General features: G+C 39.1%; 1 protein-coding gene across 5 annotated transcripts in view; it reads right to left on the bottom strand.

The window, feature by feature from the left end:
* The window catches only part of LOC100662402 (gamma-interferon-inducible protein 16), an 84,755-nt gene that overhangs the window by 18,675 nt on the left and 40,961 nt on the right, over positions 1-25,119 (bottom strand). For all 5 annotated transcript variants that reach the window (XM_064282776.1, XM_023554150.2, XM_023554151.2 and 2 more), the window contains 2 exons: positions 20,016-20,183; positions 2,035-2,199 (listed from right to left, as the gene is read on the bottom strand). In XM_064282776.1, the coding sequence (XP_064138846.1) occupies positions 2,035-2,199; positions 20,016-20,183 (333 nt within the window). The remainder of the gene's footprint in view (positions 1-2,034; positions 2,200-20,015; positions 20,184-25,119) is intronic.

Below are 25,119 nucleotides of genomic sequence, written 5' to 3'. Positions count from 1 at the left end.
CTCTACATGTCTTCTTTCCCACACTTATTGTTCACCCTGACCCCTTCTAAGAACTGATGACCTTGAAGTAAGAGATACTTGTTGTTGTTAGGTGTCGTTGACTTCTGACTCATAGCAACCTTATGTACAACAGAATGAAACACTGCCCTTTATCTCACCATTCTCACAATCATTGTTATGTTTGAGCCTGTCATTGCAACCACTGTGTCAATCCATCTTGTAGAGATTCTTCTCTTTTTTGTTGACCTTAACAAGCATGATGACCTTCTCCAGGGACTGGTCCCTCCTGATCACATGTCCAAAGTAGGTGAGAGAAATTTCTCCATCCTCACCTCCAAGGAGCACTCTGGTTGTACTTCTCCCAAGACAGGCTTGTTGGTTCTTCTGGCAGTCCATGGTATATTCAATATTCTTTGCCAACACCATAATTCAGGGACGTCAATTCTTCTTTAGTCTTCTTTATTCATTGTCCAGCTTTCCCATGTATATAAGGAGATTGAAAATACCATGGTTTGGGTCAGGTGCATGTTAGTCCCCAAACTGACATCTTTGTTTTTCAACACTTTAAAGAGGTCTTTTGGGCAGATTTGCCCAATGCAATGCGTCTTTTGATTTCTCGACTGCTGCTTCCATGGGTGTTGACTGTGGCTCTGAGTAAAATGAAATCCTTAACAGCTTCAATCTTTTCTCTGTTTATCATGATGTCACTTATTTGTCCAGTTGTGAGGATTTTTGTTTTCCTTATGTTGAAGTTTAATTCATGAAGGCTGTGGTCTTTGATCTTCATATGTAAGTGCTTCATGTCCTCTTCATTTTCAGCAAGCCAGGTTGTGTCATCTACATCTTCCAGGTTATTAATAGTCTTCCTCCAATCCTGATGTTGCATTCCTCATTATATAGTCCAGCTTCACGGATTATTTGCTTAACATACAGATTGAATAAGTATGAAGAAAGGATCAAACCCCAATGTACACCTTTCCTGATTTTAAGCCACACAGTATCTCCTTGTTCTGTTCAAATGACTGCCTCGATGTATGTACAGGTTGTGCATGAGCACAATTTAGTGTTCTGGAATTCCTCTTACTTGCAGTATCCATAATTTTTTATGATCCACACAGTCAAATGCCTTTATATAGTCATTAAAACAGAGGTAAATATCTTTCTGGTATTCTTCCTTTCAGCGCAGATCCATCTGACATCAGCAATGATATCCCTCATTCCATGTCCTCTTCTGAATCTGGCTTGACTTTCTGGCAGTTCCCTGTCAATGTCCTGCTGCAGCTATTTTTGAATTATCTTCACCAAAATTTTACTTATGTGTGGTATTGATGATATTATCCAATAATTTCTGCATTCTTTTGGGTCACCTTTCTTTGGAATGGGTACAAATATGGATTTCTTCCAATCTGTTGTTAAGGCAGCTGTCTTCCAAATTTCTTGACATAGATGAGCAAGCACCTCCAGTGCTACCTATGTTTGTCGAAACATCTCAGTTGGTATTCCATCAATTCCTGGAGCCTTGTTTTTCATAAATGCCTCCAGGGTGGTGTGTATTCCTCCCATCTTCTTTTAATGATTCTTGTACTGTTTAATATGTTATGCAGACAAAGGAGGTAGCATATGTCAAAACAGCTGATGTGGGAAGGAACATTAGTATTTGAAAATAATCCCTGAAGTAATGTCATTGATCAAAGGGGAAAAGGGCGTAAGGAAATAAGGAGGTAGATGATGAAAATACTTTGTGTTCATATCTACTTGTCTGATTATTTCCCAAACTTTCTCTACACATAAACTAACATAACACAGGAATTATCTTGTGGTCTGGAGTTGGTTTATGAATTCACACATTATAAATAGCAAAGGACTCAGATTCTTATGGAATTTCAAATTATGAACTTGACAATTGAATGAATGATTTAATGAAAACAAGGAATTGCTATAGTATAGGATTAAAGGAGAGGCTCTCGAAAGAGTCCGATCACCCTATTATTATGTTGTAGGGAGACAAAAGGAGTGGGAACAGCAAGTTATTACCTCAGATAAGGAATTACTGGGTGGAGTGAATAGAAACATCGGAGAAAGCTCAAGAGCACTCTGAGCTGGAGGTGTGATGGCCACTAAAACTTGTTGCAACTGGCACTGCTCCTGGGGTAGTTTCATCCCTTTGACATCAGTTTGGGTGACTGTGTCTTTCATTCCCTAAAAGAAAACAGATATTTATTTTGGCTAAAGATTTCCAATATGAGATGAGGCATGGTATATTTTGTCTTTTTTCTTTTGAACAGGGTCTATACTGTGCTTGTTTTGTAAGAAATAACAACATAGAACCGTGTTCTCTAACCCCTGCTCTGCTACCACTGCAACCAGAATTACACTCTTCACTCTGAAAAAAACAAAACTCAAGTGATTGAAATTTCATTGATCTGTGATAGAGTCTCTACATCTGTTGAAAATTAGCCCAACAAAACATGGCGAGTTACAGGTCTTGAGATTCTTTGGTAGATAATCCTACATGCTATAAAGAAAGAAAGTCTCCCAATAATTTCTTATGGATATTTATTAACTAAATTTTCTCATCAGCCAAATACATAAGTTGGTTCCTATCATCTGCTCTTCATGCTCCAGGAAACCAAGCTGTCTGCCCTTTTGGGTGCATTATCATCACTGTGTTGGTAGGATTCTCTCAACGCTGCAATTCTAGAAGCAGGGTTCTGTTGATAATCTAGTCTGCATTAGGCAACCAGATTTCTTCAGGGTTCTCAGACATATTCAGGACTATTCAGGATTCCACCTAGTGTATTACCATTAGCTGGACTTATATACTTTGTTTAAGAAAGGACAGTGAGTGTCACTAAAATAATACATCTTGACTACCTTTAATTTCACTAATAAAAGTCCATTTCTAATATTCAGTATACTAGGTCAATTTGTCCCCGTTTTTCCATTTATGGTATTCATTAATCTAAATTGTGCAGTTCCAATAGTTTATAGATAGGTGAATGAGTAAGCAACTTGAAGTACCTACTTCTAGCGTGTGGTTTCATAAGTAGAACACGCTCTAAACTACTTGAGGGCACCTCATTCCTCATCAAAAGGTTTTCATAATCTGGGTTATAAAAACGAACCCTAAATAGAACACTGTCGATTCTGAAATATTTCAATACAAATTACTGACATTGCAACATCTGGATCGAGGCTTGAAGCAATCAATGCTCAAGTGTTACAGTTGAATAAGGTTGAATTCGAATGCTGACCTTAACGCATTATTTTCCTGACATTGGGGGTATTTTTAGCTTCTATGAACCTGAGTATTCCCATATGTGAAAAGGAACTTAGAGTAGCATTTTCATAGAGATGTTATGAAGAATAAATAAGATAGTGTACATGAATAACAGAAGTTTTAGAATCCAGCATCCAGTAAATGCTCAGTAAACAAAATATCGTTATTGTCATTGTTATTGCATTATGTATGCTATGGTTTGTATGTCTGCTCTGATCCTCAGATGGTTCCTATTTTATGCTGACCCTGACTTGATGGCACTGGGTGTTTTTTGGATTGATGGAAACCCCAGATGGAGGTGTCAAGGAAACACGTTATGAAAGAAGCATTTCTATTTCACCTTGGGCCGGAGTAATTAATGTAATCTCATTGACTGAAGCTTCTTGAGTGACTATTTTTTCAAAATCAGTTGAATTAAATATCTCCATTACTCTAGAAGGGTTTGGGTGCCTAAAATATATCTTTAGTTAGATAATATCTCAAAACAGAAACTAATTTTTGTTTCTTAGAGGAATGCATTCCCAACTCTCAGTAATCTTCACAAATCATGCCATTCTGTGTTTTTTGTTTTTGTTTTTTCCCTTAAGGGTAGACTTGGCAGTAGAAATGAAAAGTAATAATGGTCTGCTTCTGGTTTGGAATTCAAAATAGATAAAGATCTCCTATCATGGAACAAATGTTTGGAGAACTTGTGCTTCGAAGAAGCATAGATTTCCTGCTGACATGGTGCATAAAGACGGGAGTCATCAGACACCCTTTTAGTGGCATCCAAGGAAGATGTCTGGACCCCAAAGAACGCATGGTGTATTTAGGTGTTTGAGAATGTGGGCACATATCATCCTCCCTGGGATTCCTCTGCTCAAGGTGCTGTTCAGGCCTAGTTAAATTATTCATACGGATGTAGAAATGTCCACGTGGCATATTTAGGCAGGTAAGACACTAGAAAACATCACATAGACCCTTACAACTTAGTATGTTTGGAAAAGCAGAGATGTCCTGAGATATCCACTTTATGTCATTGAAGTAGCAGAGAAACCATGGGTCTGAAATGGTATTGTCTAGACAAGGGCTCCATTCACAGTCAATTGGGTCGAAATGGCACAGTAGAAACTATAGAGGGATATGTAGATTCTTGGCACTAACAGCACAACAATACCTGCAAAAACAAGAAACAATTGAGAACCATTATGCATTCCTTGGACACTCTGTGGGGCAGTTCTACTGTGTCCTATAGGGTCGCTATGAGTTGGAATCGACTTGACGGCAGTGGAGTGGGGTACATAGGAACCTTGACTTCCAATGATATGTGTGGGTTCTGCCACCTAGGTCAGAGGGAAGTATAGGCCTTGTGTAAGTAACTATATTAGAAAATAGTGATATAATATTTCCTCTTGTTTTTCACTCAAATTGCATGCACAACCACCTCAGACACCAGCTTCTGAGCCCCAGATGCTGGTGATTATAGGGCTCATGACAAAACACAGCAAAAGACAGAATAGGGATAGGAGTAAATGAACACAGGTATGACCCCACATTTCCAGTCTTGTCTTCTGTTTTCCTTGGTCTGGGGATCTATTATCTGAGTGTTATATCTGATAAGGGGTGAAACACACATTTATTACAGTTGTAATCATTGCTACAGCAAAAAGTAAAGGGACCGGGAGGCGGGGCCAAGATGGCTGACTAGGTAGGATCCCTCTTGCAACAAAGACTCAGAAAAACAAGTGAATAGATCACATACATGACAATCTACGAACCCTGACCATCAAACACAGATCTAAAGAGGTGGCCTGAGTGACAGAGACTGAGAATTAACAACCACGGGGAAGCAGCAACTGTTTTCAGAGCCTGGAGCCAGCATCCCAGTCAGGAAACCTTGGTGCCGGGCTTTGGACTGGGTGCCAGGGAGCTGAGCACGGCATCCTGAGATGGCGCAAACACGGGGCGCAGCCCCAGCCACCTGAAGTGACATCAGGGGAAGCCCAGCCAGTGCATGCAGGCAGCGCAGTGATGTGGCTGACAGGAGGAGAAGTCACCAGGACGTAGCAACTGGTTTTGGAGCCAGGAGTGCAGCGTCCCAGCCGGGGAACCTTGGCACTGGGCTTTGGACTGGGAGCGGAGGAACTAACCACAGCTTCTGAGACAGCGCAAGCACGGGATGCGGGCCTGACCCTTGGGGGCAATCTTTACCCAGCCAGCTCACGCAGTCGATGTGCCCCTCAGGAATCTCAGATAAAACAGTCATCCCAAGCAAGATAAGTAACTTTGTCTATATTCCAGGGTTCTACTCTCTCTTATTTATCCGAACCCTCCCCTCCCCTTCCCAGGCGGCTTCATTAACATTGGAATTTCCTGAGCCAGAGAGTGAACTGCGCCACAGTTTTTCCTTCTTTTTTGGTCTTTTCCTAACCCATTCTCCTGGCCTGAGAGAAGCAGCTACAAAAAACCCAGGGACCAAAAATCCTTCCCTAACTGGACTAAAAATACAGAACCAGCTCCAGCCAAACATATGTGATCCACAGTCTTGGGCTTTCATCCCTACAGGGAACAAGGTGGCTATTATAATGCAAAGGCAATTCTGATAGGGATCTGACTGTAATTGTTTTAGCAGATTCCTGGAAAGACAAGTTTCCCAGGTCTGATATCTCTGCGTATTCAGCAGAGCCCTCACTGACCCACAACAGGGAACTGAGGGCTGAAGCTCTCCCCGAACCACCTAGCCTCCTGCCTTAGGGGTCTAAGGAGGGTGACACCTACCAATCTGTAGAGGTACTTGCATTGGGGGCCTAAGGTACAGCTGCAGAGCCCACCCACCAAAGAGCTTTAGGAATAGAGACACACCTACCTCACTGGCACTTGGGGGAAGCCTGCCAGCATCCTGACCCCCCTGCCCCCTGGAGTGTGAAACCCTCCTGCTACTAGAATCTGGTGCACACAACTATCACAACTACTTCTCTAGGTGGACAGGTGACAGTCTGCACCACACACTTGATGACCAAAATCAGATTCTACTCAAGAATAGTGAATGGACTCTCAGGCTTATATACCTGGTAACAGCCCAAACCAGCTGGTAATAGGACATAAGTGATTCAAGGGCTACAACAATCAAGACAGTGCAATCTAGTAGCCCATCTACGTATATTGAAAGAAAACAAAACAAGATAAGACTCAGTGAGCAAATATAGAATAAACCACTACAATATCATAGATGGCTCGGAGACAGCAGTTGACATCAAACCACATAAAGAAGCAGACCATGATTGCTTCTACAAGTCCCCAAACAAAAGAATCAAAATCTTTCCCAAGTGAAGATACAATCCTGGAATTGCCAGATGCAGAATATAAAAAACTAATTTACAGAATGCTTCAAGACATAAGGGATGACCTCAGAAATGAAATAAGGCAATCTACCGAAAAAGCCAAGGAACACGTTGATAAAGCAGTTGAAGAAATCAAAAAGATTATTCAAGAACATAGTGGAAAAATTAATAAGCTGCAAGAATCCATAGAAAGATATCATTCAGAAATCCAAAAGATTAACAGTAAAATTACAGAATTAGACAATTCAATAGGCAGAGGAGCAGACTCAAGCAATGGAAATGCAGGGTGGGGGATCTGGAGGACAAGGGAATTGAGACCAATATAGCTGAAAAAAAATCAGATAAAAGAATTTTAAAAAATGAAGAAACCCTAAGAATCATGTGGGACTCTATCAAGAAGAATAACTTGTGTGTCATTGGAGTCCCAGAACAAGGAGGGATAACAGAAAATACAGAGAGAATAGTTGAAGATCTGTTGGCAGAAAACTTCCCTGACATCATGAAAGACGAAAGGATATCTATCCAAGATGCTCATTGAACCCCATATAAGAATGATCCAAAAAGAAAATCACCAAGACATATTATCATCAAACTTGACAAAACCAAAGATAAAGGGAAAATTTTAAATGCAGCCAGGGAGAAAAGAAAGGCCTCCTACAAAGGAGAATCAATAAGAATAAGTTCAGACTACTCAGCAGAAACCATGCAGGCAAGAAGGCAATGGGATGACATATATAGAACATTGAAGGAGAAAAACTGCCAGCCAAGGATCATATATGCAGCAAAACTCTCTCTCAAATATGAAGGCGAAATTAAGACATTTACAGAAAAACACAAGCTTAGAGAATTTGCAAAAACCAAACCAAAGCTATAAGAAATACTAAAGGAAATTGGTCAGAAAACCAATAATATCAGATACCAGCACAACACAAGGTCACAGAACAGAACATCCTGATATCAACTCAAATAGAGAAATCACAAACACAAATTAAGATTAATTTGAAAAAGAAAAAAATGCTCAAAACAGGGAATCATTAAAGTCAAAATGTAAAAGATCACAATAATCAAAAAGAGGGACTAAATACAGGAGGCATAGAACTGCCATATGGAGAGGGAAACAAGGCGATATACGACAATACAAGTTAGGTTTTTCCTTAGAAAAATAAGGGTAAATATTAAGGTAACCACAAAGAGGTATAACAACTCCATAACTCAAAGTAAAAACCAAGAAAAACATACCAACTCAGCAAACATAAATTCAACTACTATGAAAATGAGGAACACACAATTTGCAAAGAAAAAAGTCTCAGCACAAAAAAGTAAGTGGAAAAATGAAATTGTCAACAACACACCCAAAAAGGCATCAAAACGACAGCACTAAACACACGGTTATCTATAATTACATTGAATGTAAATGGACTAAAAGCACCAATAAAGAGACAGAGAGTCTCAGACTGGATAAAGAAACACCATCCATCTATATGCTGCCTACAAGAGACACATCTTAGACTTAGAGACACAAACAAACTAAAACTCAAAGGATGGAAAAAAAATATACCAAGCAAACAATAAGCAAAAAAGGAGTAGCAATATTAATTTCTGACAAAATAGACTTTAAACTTAAATCCACCACAAAGGATGAAGAAGGACACTACATAATGATAAAAAGGGACAATTGACCAGGACGATATAACCGTACTGAATATTTATGCACCCAATGACAGGGCTGCAAGATACATAAAACAAACTTTAACAGAAGTGAAAAGTGAGATAGACACCTCCACAATTAAAGTAGGAGACTTCAACACACCACTTTCAGAGAAGGACGGGACTTCCAGTAAGAAGCTCAATAGAGACACGGAAGACCTAATTGCTACAATCAACCCACTTGACCTCATAGACTTATACAGAACACTCCACCCAACTGCTGCAAAGTATACTTTTTTTTCTAGCGCACATGGAACATTCTCTAGAATAGACCACATATTAGGTCATAAAACAAATCTTTGCAGAATTGAAAACACTGAAATATTACAAAGCATCTTCTCAGACCACAAGGCCATAAAAGTGGAAATCAATAACAAAAAAATTAGGGAAAAGAAATCAAATACTTGGAAAATGAACAATACCCTGCTGAAAAAAGACTGGGTTATAGAAGACATCAAGGAGGGAATAAAGAAATTCATAGAATGCAACAAGAATGAAAACACTTCCTATCAAAACCTCTGGGACACAGCAAAAGCAATGCTCAGAGGTCAATTTGTATCGATAAATGCACACATACAAAAAGAAGAAAGAGCCAAAATCAGAGAACTGTCCCTACAACTTGAATAAATAGAAAGTGAGCAACAAAACAATCCATCAGGCACCAGAAGAAAACAAATAGTAAAAATTAGAGCTGAACTAAATGAAATAGAGAACAGAAAAACAATTGAAAGAATTAACAAAGCCAAAAGCTGGTTCTTTGAAAAAATTAACAAAATTGATAAACCATTGGCCAGACTGACTAAAGAAACACAGGAAAAGAAACAAATAACCCGAATAAGAAACGAGATGGGCCACATCACAACAGACCCAACTGAAATTAAAAGAATCATATCAGATTATTACGAAAAATTGTACTCTAACAAATTTGCAAACCTAGAAGAAACGGATGAATTCCTGGAAAAACACTACCTACCTAAACTAACACAATCAGAAGTAGAACAACTAAATAGACCCATAGCAAAAAAAGAGATTGAAAAGGTAATCAAAAAACGCCCAACAAAAAAAAGCCCTGGCCCGGACTGCTTCACTGCAGAGTTCTACGAAACTTTCAGAGAAGACTTATCACCACTACTACTAAAGGTATTTCAAAGCATAGAAAATGACGGAATACTACCTAACTCATTCTACGAAGCCACCATATCCCTGATACCAAAACCAGGTAAAGACATCACAAAAAAAGAACATTACAGACCTATATCCCTCATGAACATAGATGCAAAAATCCTCAACAAAATTCTAGCCAATAGAATTCAACAACATATCAAAAAAATAATCCACCATGACCAAGTGGGATTTATACCAGGTATGCAAGGCTGGTTTAATATTAGAAAAACCATTCATATAATCCACCATAGAAATAAAACAAAAGACAAAAACCACATGATCTTATCAATTGATGCAGAAAAGGCATTTGACAAAGTCCAACACCCATTTATGATAAAAACTCTCACTAAAATAGGAATTGAAGGAAAATTCTTCAACATAATAAAGGGCATCTACACAAAGCTAACAGCCAACATCACTCTAAATGGAGAGAGCCTAAAAGCATTTCCCTTGAGAACGGAAACCAGACAAGGATGCCCTTTATCCCCGCTCTTATTCAACATTGTGCTAGAGATCCTAGCCAGAGCAATTAGGCTAGACAAAGAACTAAAGGGTATCCGGATTGGCAAGGAGGAAGTAAAATTATCTCTATTTGCAGATGACATGATCTTATACACAGAAAACTCCAAGGAATCCTCCAGAAAACTACTGAAACTAATAGAAGAGTTTGGCAGAGTCTCAGGTTATAAGATAAACATACAAAAATCACTTGGATTCCTCTACATCAACAAAAAGAACATCGAAGAGGAAATCACCAAATCAATACCATTCACAGTAGCCCCCAAGAAGATAAAATACTTAGGAATAAACCTTACCAAAGATGTAAAAGACCTATACAAAGAAAACTACAAAGTACTAGTGCAAGAAACTAAAAAGGACATACATAAGTGGAAAAACATACCTTGCTCATGGATAGGAAGACTTAACATAGTAAAAATGTCTATTCTACCAAAAGCCATCTACACATACAATGCACTTCCGATCCAAATTCCAATGACATTTTTGAATGTGATGGACAAACAAATCACCAACTTCGTATGGAAGGGAAAGAAGCCCTGGATAAGTAAAGCATTACTGAAAAAGAAGAAGAAAGTGAGAGGCCTCACTCTACCTGATTTTAGAACCTATTATACAGCCACAGTAATCAAAACAGCCTGGTACTGGTACAACAACAGGCACATAGACCAATGGAACAGAATTGAGAACCCAGATATAAATCCATACACATACCAGCAGCTGATATTTGCCAAAGGCCCAATGTCAGTTAATTGGGGAAAAGATAGTCTTTTTAACAAATGGTGCTGGCATAACTGGATATCCATTTGTAAAAAAATGGAACAGGACCCATACCTCAAACCATGCACAAAAACTAACTCCAAGTGGATCGAAGACCTAAACATAAAGACTAAAACAATAAAGATCATGGCATAAAAAATAGGGACAACATTAGGAGCTCTAATACAAGGCATAAACAGAATATAAAACATTACCAAAAATGATGAAGAGAAACCAGGTAACTGGGAGCTCCTAAAAATCAAACACCTATGCTCATCTAAAGACTTCACCTAAAAAGTAAAAAGACCACCTACAGACTGGGAAAGAATTTTCAGCTATGACATCTCCGACCAGTGCCTGATCTCTAAAATCTATATGATTCTGTTAAAACTCAACCACAAAAAGACAAACAACCCAATCAAAAAGTGGGCAAAGGATATGAACATGCACTTCCCTAAAGAAGATATTCAGGCAGCTAACAGATACATGAGAAAATGCTCTCAATCATCAGCCATTAGAGAAATGCAAATTAAAACTACGATGAGATTCCATCTCACTCCAACAAGGCTGGCATTAATCCAAAAAACACAAAATAATAAATGTTGGAGAGGCTGCGGAGAGATTGGAACTCTTATACACTGCTGGTGAGAATGTAAAATGGTACAACCACTTTGGAAATCTATGTGGCATTCTCTTAAAAAGTTAGGAATAGAACTACCATACAACCCAGAAATCCCACTCCTCGGAATATACCCTAGAGAAATAAGAGCCTTCACACAAACAGATATATGCACACCCATGTTTATTGCAGCTCTGTTTACAATAGCAAAAAGCTGGAAGCAACCAAGGTGTCCAACTACAGATGAATGGTTGAATAAATTGTGGTATATTCACACAATGGAATACTATGCATCGATAAGGAACAGTGACGAATCTGTGAAACATTTCATAACATGCAGGAACCTGCAAGGCATTATGCTGAGTGAAATTAGAGGTACAAGGACAAATATCGTATAAGACCACTATTATAAGACCTTGAGAAATAGTATAAACTGAGAACACATACTTTTGAGGTTACAAGGAGGGGAGGGAGGGAGGGAAGGTGGGAGAGGGTTATATACTGATTAGTTAGTAGATAAGAACTACTTTGGGTGAAGGGAAGGACAATAGTCAATACACGGAAGGTCAGCTCAACTGGACTGGACCAAAAGCAAAGAAGTTTCCAGGGTAAATTGAATGCTTCAAAGGTCAGCGGAGCAAGGGTGGGGGTTTGGGGACTATGGCTTAAGAGGACTTCTAAGTCAATTGGCAAAATAATTGTATTACGAAAACATTCTGCATCCCACTTTGAAATGTGGCGCCTGGGGTCTTAAATGCTAACAAGAGGCCATCTAAGATGCATCAATTGGTCTCAACCCACTTGGAGCAAAGGAGAATGAAGAACACCAAGGTCACAGTATAACTAAGAGCCCAAGAGACAGAAAGGGCCACATGAACCAGAGACTTACATCATCCTGAGACCAGAAGAACTAGATGGTGCCTGGCCACAACGAATGACTGCCCTGACAGGGAGCACAACAGAGAACCCCTGAGGGAGCAGGAGAACAGTGGGATGCAGATCCCAAATTCTCATAAAAAGACCAGACTTAATGGCCTGACTGAGACTAGAGGAATCCCGGCGGTCATGGTCCCCAAACCTTCTCTTGGCCCAGGACAGGAACCATTCCCGAAGACAACTCATCAGACATGGAAGGGACTGGACAATGGGTGGGAGAGAGATGCTGACGAAGAGTGAGCTACTTGTATTAGGTGGACACCTGAGACTGTGTTGGCATCTCCTGTCTGGAGGGGAGGTAGGAGGTTAGAGAGGGTTAGAACCTGGCAAAATTGTCACGAAAGGAGAGACTGGAAGAGATGACTCATTAGGGGGAGAGTAAGTGGGAGTATGGAGTAAGGTGTATATAAGCTTATATGTGACAAATTGACTTGATTTGTAAACTTTCACTTAAAGCACAATAAAAATTATTAAAAAAATATTGAATATACCCTCGACTGGTAGAAGAATGAACAAATCTGCCTTGGAAAAAATACAGCCAGAATGTTCCTTAGAAGCAAAGATGGTGAAACTTTGCCTCACGTACTCTGGACATGTTATCAGGAGGGACCAGTTCCTGGAGAAGGACACCATGCTTGGTAAAGTAGAGGGTCAGCGAAAATGGGGAAGACTCTTGACAAGATGGATTGAGGAAATGATTGCAACAATGGGTCCAAACATAGGAACAATTGTGAAAATGGTGCAGGACTGGGCAATATTTCATTTTGTTGTACATAGTGTCTCAATGAGTCAGAACCAACTCGAAGGCACCTAACAACAACAATCATGTCACAGTTCCTTTTCCTTACTGAGTGCTTTCTGTGTGCCAGTCACTGAATCATGCAATACACATTCAGTCTTTCACTTAATCCTTAAAAGCAACTTTTATTATTACTAACTGTTATTAAAGTGGATATTATTAGCTTTATTTTATAGAGGAGGAAATTGGGACTCTGAGGAATTGATGAAATTACCCAAAATCATGAAAGAGGGCATAAAAAGTGGCAAAATAGGAGTTGAACTGTATTCTGTCACTGAGGTCCCTGAATTTTCCATTATGTAACATGGAGTGAGAAACACCAGTGAGAATTACAAATTCAGTAGAAAGGAGCAAACCACCTTAAAAGAAAGCAAATAAAGTAATTACTTTGCATAATGGGTATTTATGTGCGTGTGTGTAATTTTAAATAACAAAGAATAAAAGTAATTAATCCGTAAAAAAAAAAAAAAAAAAGTAAAAGAATCGATGAAAGCATACATTTGGAGCCCTGAGCTATTCTGGGAGTGATGTGGAGTGAAAACTTGCGGGAGGAAGGAATTTAGTTTGGCACCTGAAGAGATTTGGGGCCAGGGAAGACACAGAAGAAAGGGATTCCAAATAAAGAGCCTGCCATATCTCAGAATACCTGATGTGGGAAGGAATATGTTGCTGCTGTTATGTGTTGGAGAGTAGATTTCAACTCATAGTGGCCTCTTGTGACAGAGTAGAACTGCTCTATAGGGTTTTCTTGGCTGTAATCTTTAAAGAAGCAGATCACTAGGTCTTTCTCCCGAGGAGCCACTGGGTGGGTTCAAACTGCAAACCTTTCGGTTAGCAGCCAAGCACTTAACTGTTTGCGCCACCAGGGCTCCTGCAAATAAACCCTGAAATAAGGTAGGTGATCAAGGGCAAGGGGTTGAAAGGCAACAGGGATGTAAGGAGTGAACAGACTCTTGCATTCATTTCTCCTTGTCTAGATACTTTCCAAAATTTTCTTTCTACACCTGGATCAACACATGACAGTAACACTCTTGAGGTCAGGAATTATTTCATGAACACATACATAGTACATAGCAAAGTACTTAGAATCTTGTGGAAATCTCAATTTTTACATTTGACGAATGAGAGATTTAATTAAATCAAGAAATTGTTATAGGATTAATGAAGAAGCTCTTTAAAGATTCTGATCACCCCTGTAATTATATTGTAGGGAGCAAAAGATAGTGCTTCTGGGATAGCTTCATTCTTTGAAGTCATAAGTCTGGATGATTGTGTCTTTTAGTTTCTGGAAGTAATTTGATTTTTTTTTTTCTGGTTAATGGATTTATTTTAGAGCACAATACTCACTTTGCCAATTCTCTGAAACAATAGGCCATATTCAGATTCCCTGTGCATCTACCCTCTTCCCACCACACCTTACATTACAAACATCACTGAGAAAATATCAAAACTCAGATGATTGAGTTTTTGTTTGGGATGGAGTTCTATTGATCTTGGATGGAGTCTCATTGATCTGGAATAAAGTTTCATTGATCTGGGATGGGTTCTTGGCTCTACATTTGCTGCCACCTTGCCAATGCCAGCGTGGTGGTGTGCAACTGTTAGAGTTGTTTTTGGTTGGTAGATAACACTACCAGTTGATAAAGGAAGGAAGTCTCAGAACAAAGTATGCTGCACTTATGGACATCTGCTAAGTCCTTCTCATCAAGAAAATACACAAATGGGTTCGTATCATCTATTTTTCAGTCTCCAGGAAACCTAGCTGTCTGTCTTTTCAGGTGCTCTGATTATCACCATGCTGGGCGGAGTCCCTCTAATCCACAATTTTAGAAGCAAGATTATCTTAATTTTGTAGTGTACATCAGGCACCTAGAAAACTTCATAGTTCTCAAATGAATTCAGAATAATTCAAGATTCCAACTAGGACATTACTATTAGCTGGATTTTTATCCCTTGTTTAAGAAAGCAGCAAGTGTCTCTAAAATCATACATCTTGCCTACCTTTAATATTACTAATGAAAGCCCATTTCTAACATTCAATATACTAGGTTACTTGGTCATTTACTAATCTAAGTCATTCAGTGTCACAAGCTTATGGATAGGTGGATAAGCAAACAACTTGAAGTACCTGCTCTCAGAGTTAAACCTCCTGACTATTTCTTCTACTGACCACCCCTGGGCTCCTCATTCCTCAGCTGAAGGCTTATAGATACTGAGCTATGGAAACAAACCCCCCAAATATCAGTGTCTATTCTGAAATTAAAAAAAAAAATTACAGACACTGTAACAGCTGCACTTCAAATCTGGAAGACATAAGCTCATTAAATGCTTATGTTTCAGAGTTGAATGAGGCTAGATTCGACTTGTGGGAAAATTTTTAACACCTATGAGCCTCAGTTTTCTCATAAGAAAATGGACTTATACTAAATTATTCCTGGAGGTGTTATGAAGAATAAATGAGATAATATACAGAAATAACACAGGTTTTAGAATCCAGCACCCAGTAAATACTCAATAAACAAAATATCATTATTGTCATTGTTATTGGTGAGGTTCAATGGAAAGCAGTTTACAAAAGTAGCTTCTCTATTCTTTAATACTCCACATAGTAACGCAAGTTTATTGACAGAAGTGTCTTTAGGGACTGTCTCTTTAAAATTAGTTAATCCAAATGTTTCCATATAGCAGAAGGATTTGGGTGCTTCAAATATACTCTTGGGCCAGTGAAGAGATAGGAGAAATGTATCCCAAACAAAGGAAGTAGCATAGGTCTAAAGATCTGATGTGGGAAGAAGCATGGAATGGTAAACCTAAGCCCTGAAGGATGGTCAATGAGCAAAGAAGGAAAGGATGAAAGCAAACTGGGATGTAGGGAATTACCACACTCTTGTATTTATCTCACCTTGTCTGGCTGCTTCCTCAAACTCTCTTTATATACCAGGACCAACCTAAGACAGTAAGCTTGTTGAGGTCAGGAATTATTTTATGAACACATTCATTGCAAATTGCCAGGATTTAGAATCTAGTGGGAATCTCAAATTATACACTTGATAATTGAATGAGAGATTTAATTTAAAAATGCAATTTTTATAAGATTAGAGGAGAAGCTCTTTCAAGACTCTGATCAACCCTGTTTTATGTCGCGGGTGGAAGCTAGGAATCAAAAGATGAACTTGGTACTTTGTGTGAGGAACTGCTGGATGGCGTGAGTATGAACATCTGAGGAGGCTGGAGAGTTCTGAGGTGGAGGTGGGTTGAACATTAGAATCTGTGGCAACTGGTACTGGTGCTGTAGTAGATTCGTCCTTTTGAAGTCATAAGTGCAGGTGATTGTGTCTTTCTTATGTTTTCTGAAAGAATATATATATATATTTTCCTGGTTAATTGTTATCAATATGAGATGACGCACAATGCCTTTCTCTTTATCTCTCTCTCTCTCTTTTTTTTTTTTCCTCTCTCTATTTCTTTTTATTTTGACCAGATCCACACTCTGACAATTTTCTCTGGAATAAGAGTACAGAATCACATTCCTGTAACCCCACTTGTGGCCCCACCCAAACCAGCATTACACTCTTCATTCTGAGGAAGTTAAAACTAAGGTGACTGAAATTTCATTGGTCTAGGACGGAGTCCTGGCTCTACATCTGCTGCAAACTGACCAAAGCCAGCATGGTGGTGTGCAACTGCAAGGGTTGTTTTTTGTAGATAATCCTACCATATTATGAAGGAAGTCTCAGAATAAAGTCTGCTGCATTTATAGAAGTTTATACACAAATGGGTTCCTATCGTCATCTCTTCAGTCTCCTGTAAATGGAGCTCTTAGTCCTTTTTGATGCTCTGGTCACCACTGTGCCAGGGGATTATCTCAAAGTTGCAGTTCCAGAGGCAGGATTCTGATATTCTTATAGTCTGCATCGGGCAACAAGAATCCTTCAGAATTCTTAACCTTAATCAGAAGTATTCAAGATCCATCTAGTTCACTTACCTTGTTTAAAAAAAGGTTGGTAGTGTCTCTCAAATATTTCTTGAGTTATCTTTAATTTTACCAACGAAAGCCCATTTCTAACATTCAGCATACTGGGTCAGTTGGCTTCACTTTTTACCACTTCTGGTATTCACTGGTATAATTCATACAGTGACCATTGGTGATAGGTAGATGAGAAAACAGCATGAAGTACTTTTAGAGTGTGGCTTCACAGTACAATATCATCTGACCCCCACTGGCCAGGTCATTCTTATTAGGAAGCTTCCAGAACCTGGACTATGGAAAGAAACTCAACACAGAACACTGTCTATTCTGAAATTTAAAATATATATATATACAAAAACATTGTAGCATCTGCACTTTGGTCCTGGAAACAATGCAGACCTATTAAATGCTCAAGTTTTACAGTTAAATAAGGATGGATTTGAATCCTGGCTCCACCAGTCACTATTTTTGTGACCTTGGGTAAGATTTTTAACCTCTATAAACCTCAATTATTTTTTTAAAAATAGAAGTTAGACTAACATCATAATAGAGTTGTTATGAAGGACAAATGAGACAATGTACATAAATAATGCAGGTTTTGGAATCCAGAACCCAGGAAATGCTCAAAAACCAGAAATATCATTATCATCATTGCTTTCCATGATATATTCAAGGGTCTGTATGTCTTCTCTGGTCCACAGTGTTTCCTCCTGATTGACTGAAACCCTACACAGAGGTCCAATGGGAAGCACTGTATAAAAAAATGCTTTTCTATTTACTTCTGTCCCATGTAGTAATGTAAGTTCATTGACATAAGCATCTTTAGGATTATCTCCTCAAAATTAGTTAAACCAAGTGCCTACATTTTATCAGATAGATTTGAGTTTCTACAAAAAAACATAAAGATCCCCTATGATGGAGCAAAACTTTGGAAGAACTCCTGATTAGAAAAAAACAAGTTTTCCCAGTTCAACTAGTGGGTCACAGAGACAATGGTCAGACATGCCTTTTGTAGGCCCCTTAGGGAAGTGTCTGGACCCCAAAGAATAAATGGCCAAATGGTGCGTGTAGTTGTTTGAGGCCACGGAGGCATATGACCTTCTTTGCATTCCTGTGGTCTAGGGAGTGTTCCAGTGTATCAAAACTTTTAGAATCCATTACCAAGTAAAAGCTCAATAAATAGAAATATCATTATTATCATTGTCACTGCACAATCTATGAAGGGCTTTCTATGTTGATTCTGATACACCAAATGCTTCCTGATTTAGGCTGACATATCAATTTATGGGAAACCCTGGTAGCATAGTGGTTAAGAGCTACAGCTGCTAACCAAAAGGTGGGCAGTTTGAATCCACCAGGTGCTCCTTGGAAACTGTATGGGACAGTTCAACTCTGTCCTATAGGGCCGCTACGAGTCGGAATCGACTAGATGGCAACGGGTATCAATTTATGATAAGTAAGCAAAGCTTTCCTGCTCAATTTAGTGGGTCACAGAGTATTCAGACACCCATAAGTTTACCATAAGCCGTAACCCACTTGATGGAAACTAACAACAACAACCGAAAGCTGATTGGACCCCAAAAAATAAATAGATTGCTTAGCATTTTGGGGTGTATGAGGCCTTGAAGATATATGACCCACTCTGGGATTCCTCTGTTTAAGGGTGGTAAGGGGGGTTCAGACCTAGCAGAATTACTCCTATTGATGTAGAAATGACCATGTCACATATTTAGACAGGTGGGACTTTAGAAAAGGCAACACAGTCCCTTTCAAGTATGTATATGTGGGGAAAAAGAGGTGTCCTGAGATGTCATTATGTCATTGGAATAAAAGAGAGACAACAGGCCTGAGATGGTAATGTCTAGACAAGGGATCCATCTGTGACCACATAGGCCAAGCTGGGAAACAGACACAGGCTGCTAGCTCCATCCTAGCAATTAAAGCCTGTAGAAATCATAGATGGAAGTACAGATTCTTGGTACTAAAAACACAGCAACAGCAATACAAGAAAAACAAAAACAATTAAGAACCACTGTATATAGGAAGCCTGTCTTCTAATGGTATGCGAGATGGTGGTGGGTTCTGCAGGCTGGGTCAGAGTGAAACTTGGGGCTTGAGTGAGAAACTGTATTAGAAAATAGTGATTCAATACCTTCTCTTCCTTTTTTCTTCAAGTTGCATGTCTATTCAACAGAGATACACGCTTCTGTGCCCTGGGTGTCTTTGACCACAGGGACAAGTCACGGAAGAGTAAATGGCCTGGTGAGGTAGGAGTTGATGAACACAGATGTGAACTAACTTTTTCACCTTTTATCTTCTGTTTCCCTGGATCTGGATACTTGTGTTATTGTGTAATACAGAAGTAAATATACATTTATTGCAGCTGTGATTAATGCTTTAGGGAAGTAAAGGAATAAGTGAGCAAGTAACAGAGGATCTGATCTATCCTGGGTGACAGATAGCCTTAAGAACTTGTCTGAGCATCAAATTTAGGCTGGCACTTGAAGAGACTTGCACTAGTAAAGAGGTAGTAGACAGGGATTTCAACAAAGGATGTTGCATAGGTCAAAACAAGCATGGAATGTTGAACCTAAGCCCTGAAATAAGGTCAGTGAGCAAAGGGTAAAAGGAAACTGGGATGCACGGCATGGACACACTCTGGTATTCATCTCTGCTTGTCTGGCTACTTCCCCAAAATCTCTAAATCTGTAACAAATTAAGACAGTAACCCTATTGAGGCCAGGAGTTATTTCATGAAATCATACGTTACAAATTACAAAGAACTTAGAATCTTGTGGGATGCCAAATTATATACTTGATAATTGAATAAGACATTTAATTAAATCAAAAATTGTTTTAATTTATGATAGAAGAGAAGCTCTTTCCAGATTCTAATCACTACACGTTGTAGGGAGGCCAAAGGAATGGGAACAGGCAGTTGGTACCTGGGTTAAGAAACTGCTGGATGGGGTGAGCAGAAGCATCTGAGGAGTCTGAGGAAGGCTCTGAAGTGGAGGTGAGATGGTCTGTAGAGTTTGTGGCAACTGGTACTGCCCCTGGGGTAGCTTGATCCTTTTGGTGTCATGAATTCCGGTGATTTCATCTTTTATTTTCTAAAACAACATAGATTTATTTATTTATTTATTTAGGTTAATGGCTTTTAATATGAGATGAAGCATGATACCTTTTTCTTTTTTCCCTTTGAACAGGATTCTCACTCTGCTGCTGTTCTCTGGAGTTGTAACATAGAATCACATTCTCTAAATCACTGCACGATCCCACTGCAATAATCATTACAAACTCAACTATGAAAAGGTCAAAACTCAGATGATTGAAATGTCATTGGCCTAGGATGGAGTCGTGGCTCTACATCTGATGCAAGCTGGCCAAGATGGTAACATGTAACTCTTGGGGTTGCTTTTATGGTAGCTTTTTTTTTTTTTTTTTAATACTACCAGTTGGAAAAGAAATCTCAGAATAAGTTGGCTGTATTTATGGAAGCTTATATACAGGTGTCTTCCTATCATCTTTTTTTCAGTATCTAGGAAATACAGATCTTTATTCTTTTGGCTGCTATGATCACCATTGTACCATTCCAGATGCAGGATTGTCAGATCCTTGTAGTCCGCATTAGAGAACTAGAACACTTCAAATGCATTCAGAATATTCAAAATTCTACCTGCGGAATTACTGTTAACTAGATTTTTAATTCTTTTAACCTAGGCAGAGAGTGTCTATAAAATCATATAACCCAGTAAACCATATATCTTGACTAAATTTAATTTCACTAATAACAGTCTATTTTTAATGTTGCCATACTAGGTAAATTGGCCTTATATTTTACAACATCTGGCATTTGGTAATCTAATTTGTACTGTGCTACCTATTGATAAAGGAGACCAGGTGGTGCAGTGGTTAAGCACTTTGCTGCTAACCAAAAGGTCAGTGGTTCGAACTTCCATCAGCTGCTCCCCTGGAGAAAGATTGACAGTCTGATTCTGTAAAGATTAAACTAAAAAAAAAAAAAAAAAATCCTATTGCTGTTGAGTCCTTCCCACTTGTGGTGTCCTACCCTGTTATACAGAGTAGAACTGCCCTTAGAGTTTCTAAGAAGTGGCTGGTGGGTTCGAACTGCCAAAATTTGCTTAAGCACTGCACCACCAGGGCTCCACCATAAAGATTAAGGCCTTCTAAACCCTACCGGGCAGTTCTATTCTGTCCTATAGGGTCACTATGAATTAGAGTTGACTCAGTGGCACCAGGTTTGGTTTTGGTTTGGGGCCTGTTGACAGATAATGAGGATAAGGAGCAGCTTGAAGTGGCTTCTTAGTACAATATCTTTGACCCTTATCCATCAGCTCACTTCTTATTTGAAGAACTGCAGAACCTGGCCTACGGAAAGAAACCAAAACAAAATACTGTTTATTCTGAAATACTTAAAGGTAAATAGCAGGCATTGCAGTATTTGCACTGTGACTTTGGAAGCAATGTATACCCATTAAATTCTCAACTTAAGAGTTTGAATAAGGCTGGATTTGAATCTCATCTCTAAGTTCACTCTCTTTGCCACCTTGGGTAAGATTTTTAACGTTTATCAACCGCATTTTTCTCATTTGTGAAATGGGACTTAGAGTATCAGCCTTATGGAGTTGTTAGGGAGAATAAATGACATACTGTACATAAATAACACAGGTGTTACAATACAGCACCCAGTAAAAACTCAAACAAAATATCATTATTGTCATTGTTATATAATGGTCTATGGTAGGACTTGCATGACTGCTCTGGTGCACAGATGCTTCTGGCTTCATGCTGACTCTTTTTCTGGAAATACCAGATCAAGGTCTAAACAAAAACGCATTGCATCTAATCGATTCTGACTCACAGCAACCCTATAGAACAGAGTAGAACTGCCCCGTAGGGTTTCCAATGAGTGGCTGGTAGAAGATTCGAACTGCTGACCTTTTGTTTCGCAGCCAAGCTCTTAAGAGCTGCGACACCAGGGCTCTGATCAAGGTCTAGTGTAAAGCATTTTTTAAAAGAACTTAATTCGCTTGCACTCCAAGAAATAAGTAATCTCATTGACATGAACATCTTGAAGGATTATCTTTTCACAATCACTTAAATGAAATGCCTCCATTAAATAAGATTTTTGTGCCTAGAGTAAAATATTTAGACAACATATTTAAAATAGTATTTGATTTTTATTCCTTAGAGTAATTTTTCCGCCACTCCCAGATGCCTGTGACCACAAGAGACTTGTGACATCATAGCAAAATGTAGGCTGGGACAGGAATTTGATGAATACAGGTGTGAACTCACTATTCTACCCTTGTCTCCTGGGTCTAGATGTCTATTAACTTACTGTCCAGTAAGGAAGAAAAACATAAATTTACCAGACTTGTGATAGGCAGTCTAGGTGGCACAAACAGTTAAGCACTGTACTGCTAGCCAAAAGGTGGGCAGTTTGAAGCCACCTAGAGGCACCTCAGAAGACAGTCTTGGCAATCTGCTTCCAAAAGGACACAGCCTTGAAAATACTATGCAGCAGTTCTATTCTGCATACATGTGGTTGCCATGAGTCAGAGTTGTGATTAGTTTAGATAACTAAAACAAAATTAAAGCCATCACTGAAAGCAAACAATGGGCCTGGTATATTCTGAGAGAGGGATAGCTTTGAGGAATTGCCTGAGGAAAGGATTTAGGCTGGACCTGAAGAAACTTCAGCCAGCGAAAAGACAGGAGAGATTCCAAACAAAGGACATAAAATACGTAAAAACAGCTGAAGTGGTGGAACATGGACTATTGAAAACTAGCCCTGAAGTATGACTAGTGAGCAGAAGAAAAGGATGAAAAGGAACTGGAATGTTGTGATGAACACACTCTTGTATCCACCTCAATTTGGCTAATTCCCCAAACTATCTTTCTAAATATGGAGCAACGTAAGCCAGTAACATGGAAACCCTGGTGGCATAGTGGTTAAGAGCTATGGCTACTAACCAAAATGTCAGCAGTTTGAATCTACCAGGCAGGTCTTGGAACCCGTATGGGGTAGTTCTACTCTGTCCTGTAGGGTCGCTATGAGTCGGAGTCCACTCAATGGCGGTGGGTTTGGTTTTGGTAAACCAGTAACACTCTTGAGGTCAGAAATTATTTCATGAAGGCATATGTTATAAATAGTGTAGTTAGAATCTTGTTGAATCTTAAATTTATACAATCGATAGTTGAATGAGTTGTTCAAATTAAAAAAGAAATATTACAATATAGGGCTAGAGAAGAAAGTCTTTCAAAATTCTGATCACCCTTATAATTATGAGCTATCCTTGTAGTTGTTATGAGTCAGAATTCACTCAACAGCAATGGGTTTTTTATCCTTGTAATCTGCATCAGACAACCAGAATCTGCTGGCTTCTCAACTGCATTCAGAATTACTCAAGATTCTACCTAAAATATTACTGTTAGCTGGATTTCTATTCTCTGTTTAAACAATGGCTTGGAGTGTCTCGAAAATCATGTACCTTGACTACACTTAATTTCATTAATGAAAGCCCATTTATGACATTCATAATTCCATAGTGTGTTCTTGTACAAGGAGAAATACAAGCCTTCCTTGGATTTCTATCCTCAAGGAGGCTCCAGGTGCAACAGAATTATTCTTATGGATGTAGAAATGACTTTGTTACCTATTTAGACAGGTCAGAGAGCCCATTGCCATCAAGTTGATTCTGACTTATAGCAACCTTACAGGTCAGAGTAGAACATCCCCATAGGTTTTCCAAAGCTGTAAATTTTTATGGGAGCAGATTACCACATCTTTCTCCCATGGAGCAGCTGGTGTGTTTGAACCACCAACCCTTCAGTTAACAGCCAAGTGCTTAATCACTGCACTTGCAGGGCTCCTCTTTTTGACAGGTAGGACTTTACAAAGCATCACATAGTCCCTTTCAAAGCAGTATGTATAAGAAAAGCTGAGTTTCCCTCAGTTGCCTATTAAGTCATTTAAGTAGTACAGAGACAATGGACATGAGGTGATAATAACTGGACTGGGTTCCATCCATGATCACCTGGGCCGACACAGCAAACAGACACAGGCTACAAGCTCCATCCGCCAATCAAAACCTGTAGAAACTATAGAGGGAAATATGGATTTCTGGAAGTAACAAGAGTGAAAACAATAACAACAGAAAACAAAAACAAAATTTAAGAACTGCTATCTATTTTTTTCTTTTTTTATCTATAGGAAGACTCTTTACAGCTGGTGTGTGTAGGGTGGTGGTAGGGGCTGCAGCCTGGTCAGAGTGTATCTTGGGTCTTGGGTGAAAAACTATACTGGAAAGTATTGATTTAAATTCTCCTTTGTCTTTCCCTTAAGTTGCCTGACCGTTTGGCACAGTTATAGGCTTCTAGACCTGGGTTTCATTGCCCACAGGGATTATATTCTTTCACAGCCAAAGGCAGGCTGGGATAGGAATTGATGAACACAGATGTGATGTCATTTTTCTACTCTTGTCTTTTTTTCCTGTGATACAAGGTACCCATAATCTTACCTTATTATGTAGCAGGGAAGTAAAAAATACACTGATTACAGTTGTGATAAGTGCTAGAAACAAAAGTAAAGGGACATGTGATAGCAAACAATGGAAGACAATCTATTCTGGAAGTGGGTTATCAGTGAGGACTTGCTCCAGAAAGGGATTTAGGTTGGCACCTGAAGAGACTTGGGCCTGTGGAGAGACAGGAGAATGGATTCCAAGTAAAGGAGCTAGCATACATCAAGACACCTGCTGTCGGGAGGAACATAGAGTGGTGAAAATAATTTCTGAAATATGGTCAATGAACAAAGGGGAAAGGGGCTGAAGGAAACTGGAATGTAGTGGATGAATATACTCTGGTATTCATCTCTAATTTTCTGGCCCTTCCCCCTCCCTCTCTGTACAGCTGGATCAAGATAAGACTGTAACCCTCTTGAGGTCACGAATTATTTAATAAATGCATACCTCATAAACTGCAAAGGACTTAAAATGTAGTAGAATTTCAATATATGCATTT

This window comes from Loxodonta africana, chromosome 3 (genome assembly GCF_030014295.1).
Source record: "Loxodonta africana isolate mLoxAfr1 chromosome 3, mLoxAfr1.hap2, whole genome shotgun sequence".
In the NCBI taxonomy this organism is placed as follows: Eukaryota; Metazoa; Chordata; class Mammalia; order Proboscidea; family Elephantidae; genus Loxodonta; species Loxodonta africana.
Note: the sequence above shows the minus strand (reverse complement) of the source record. Positions and strands in the feature narration are given on the sequence as shown.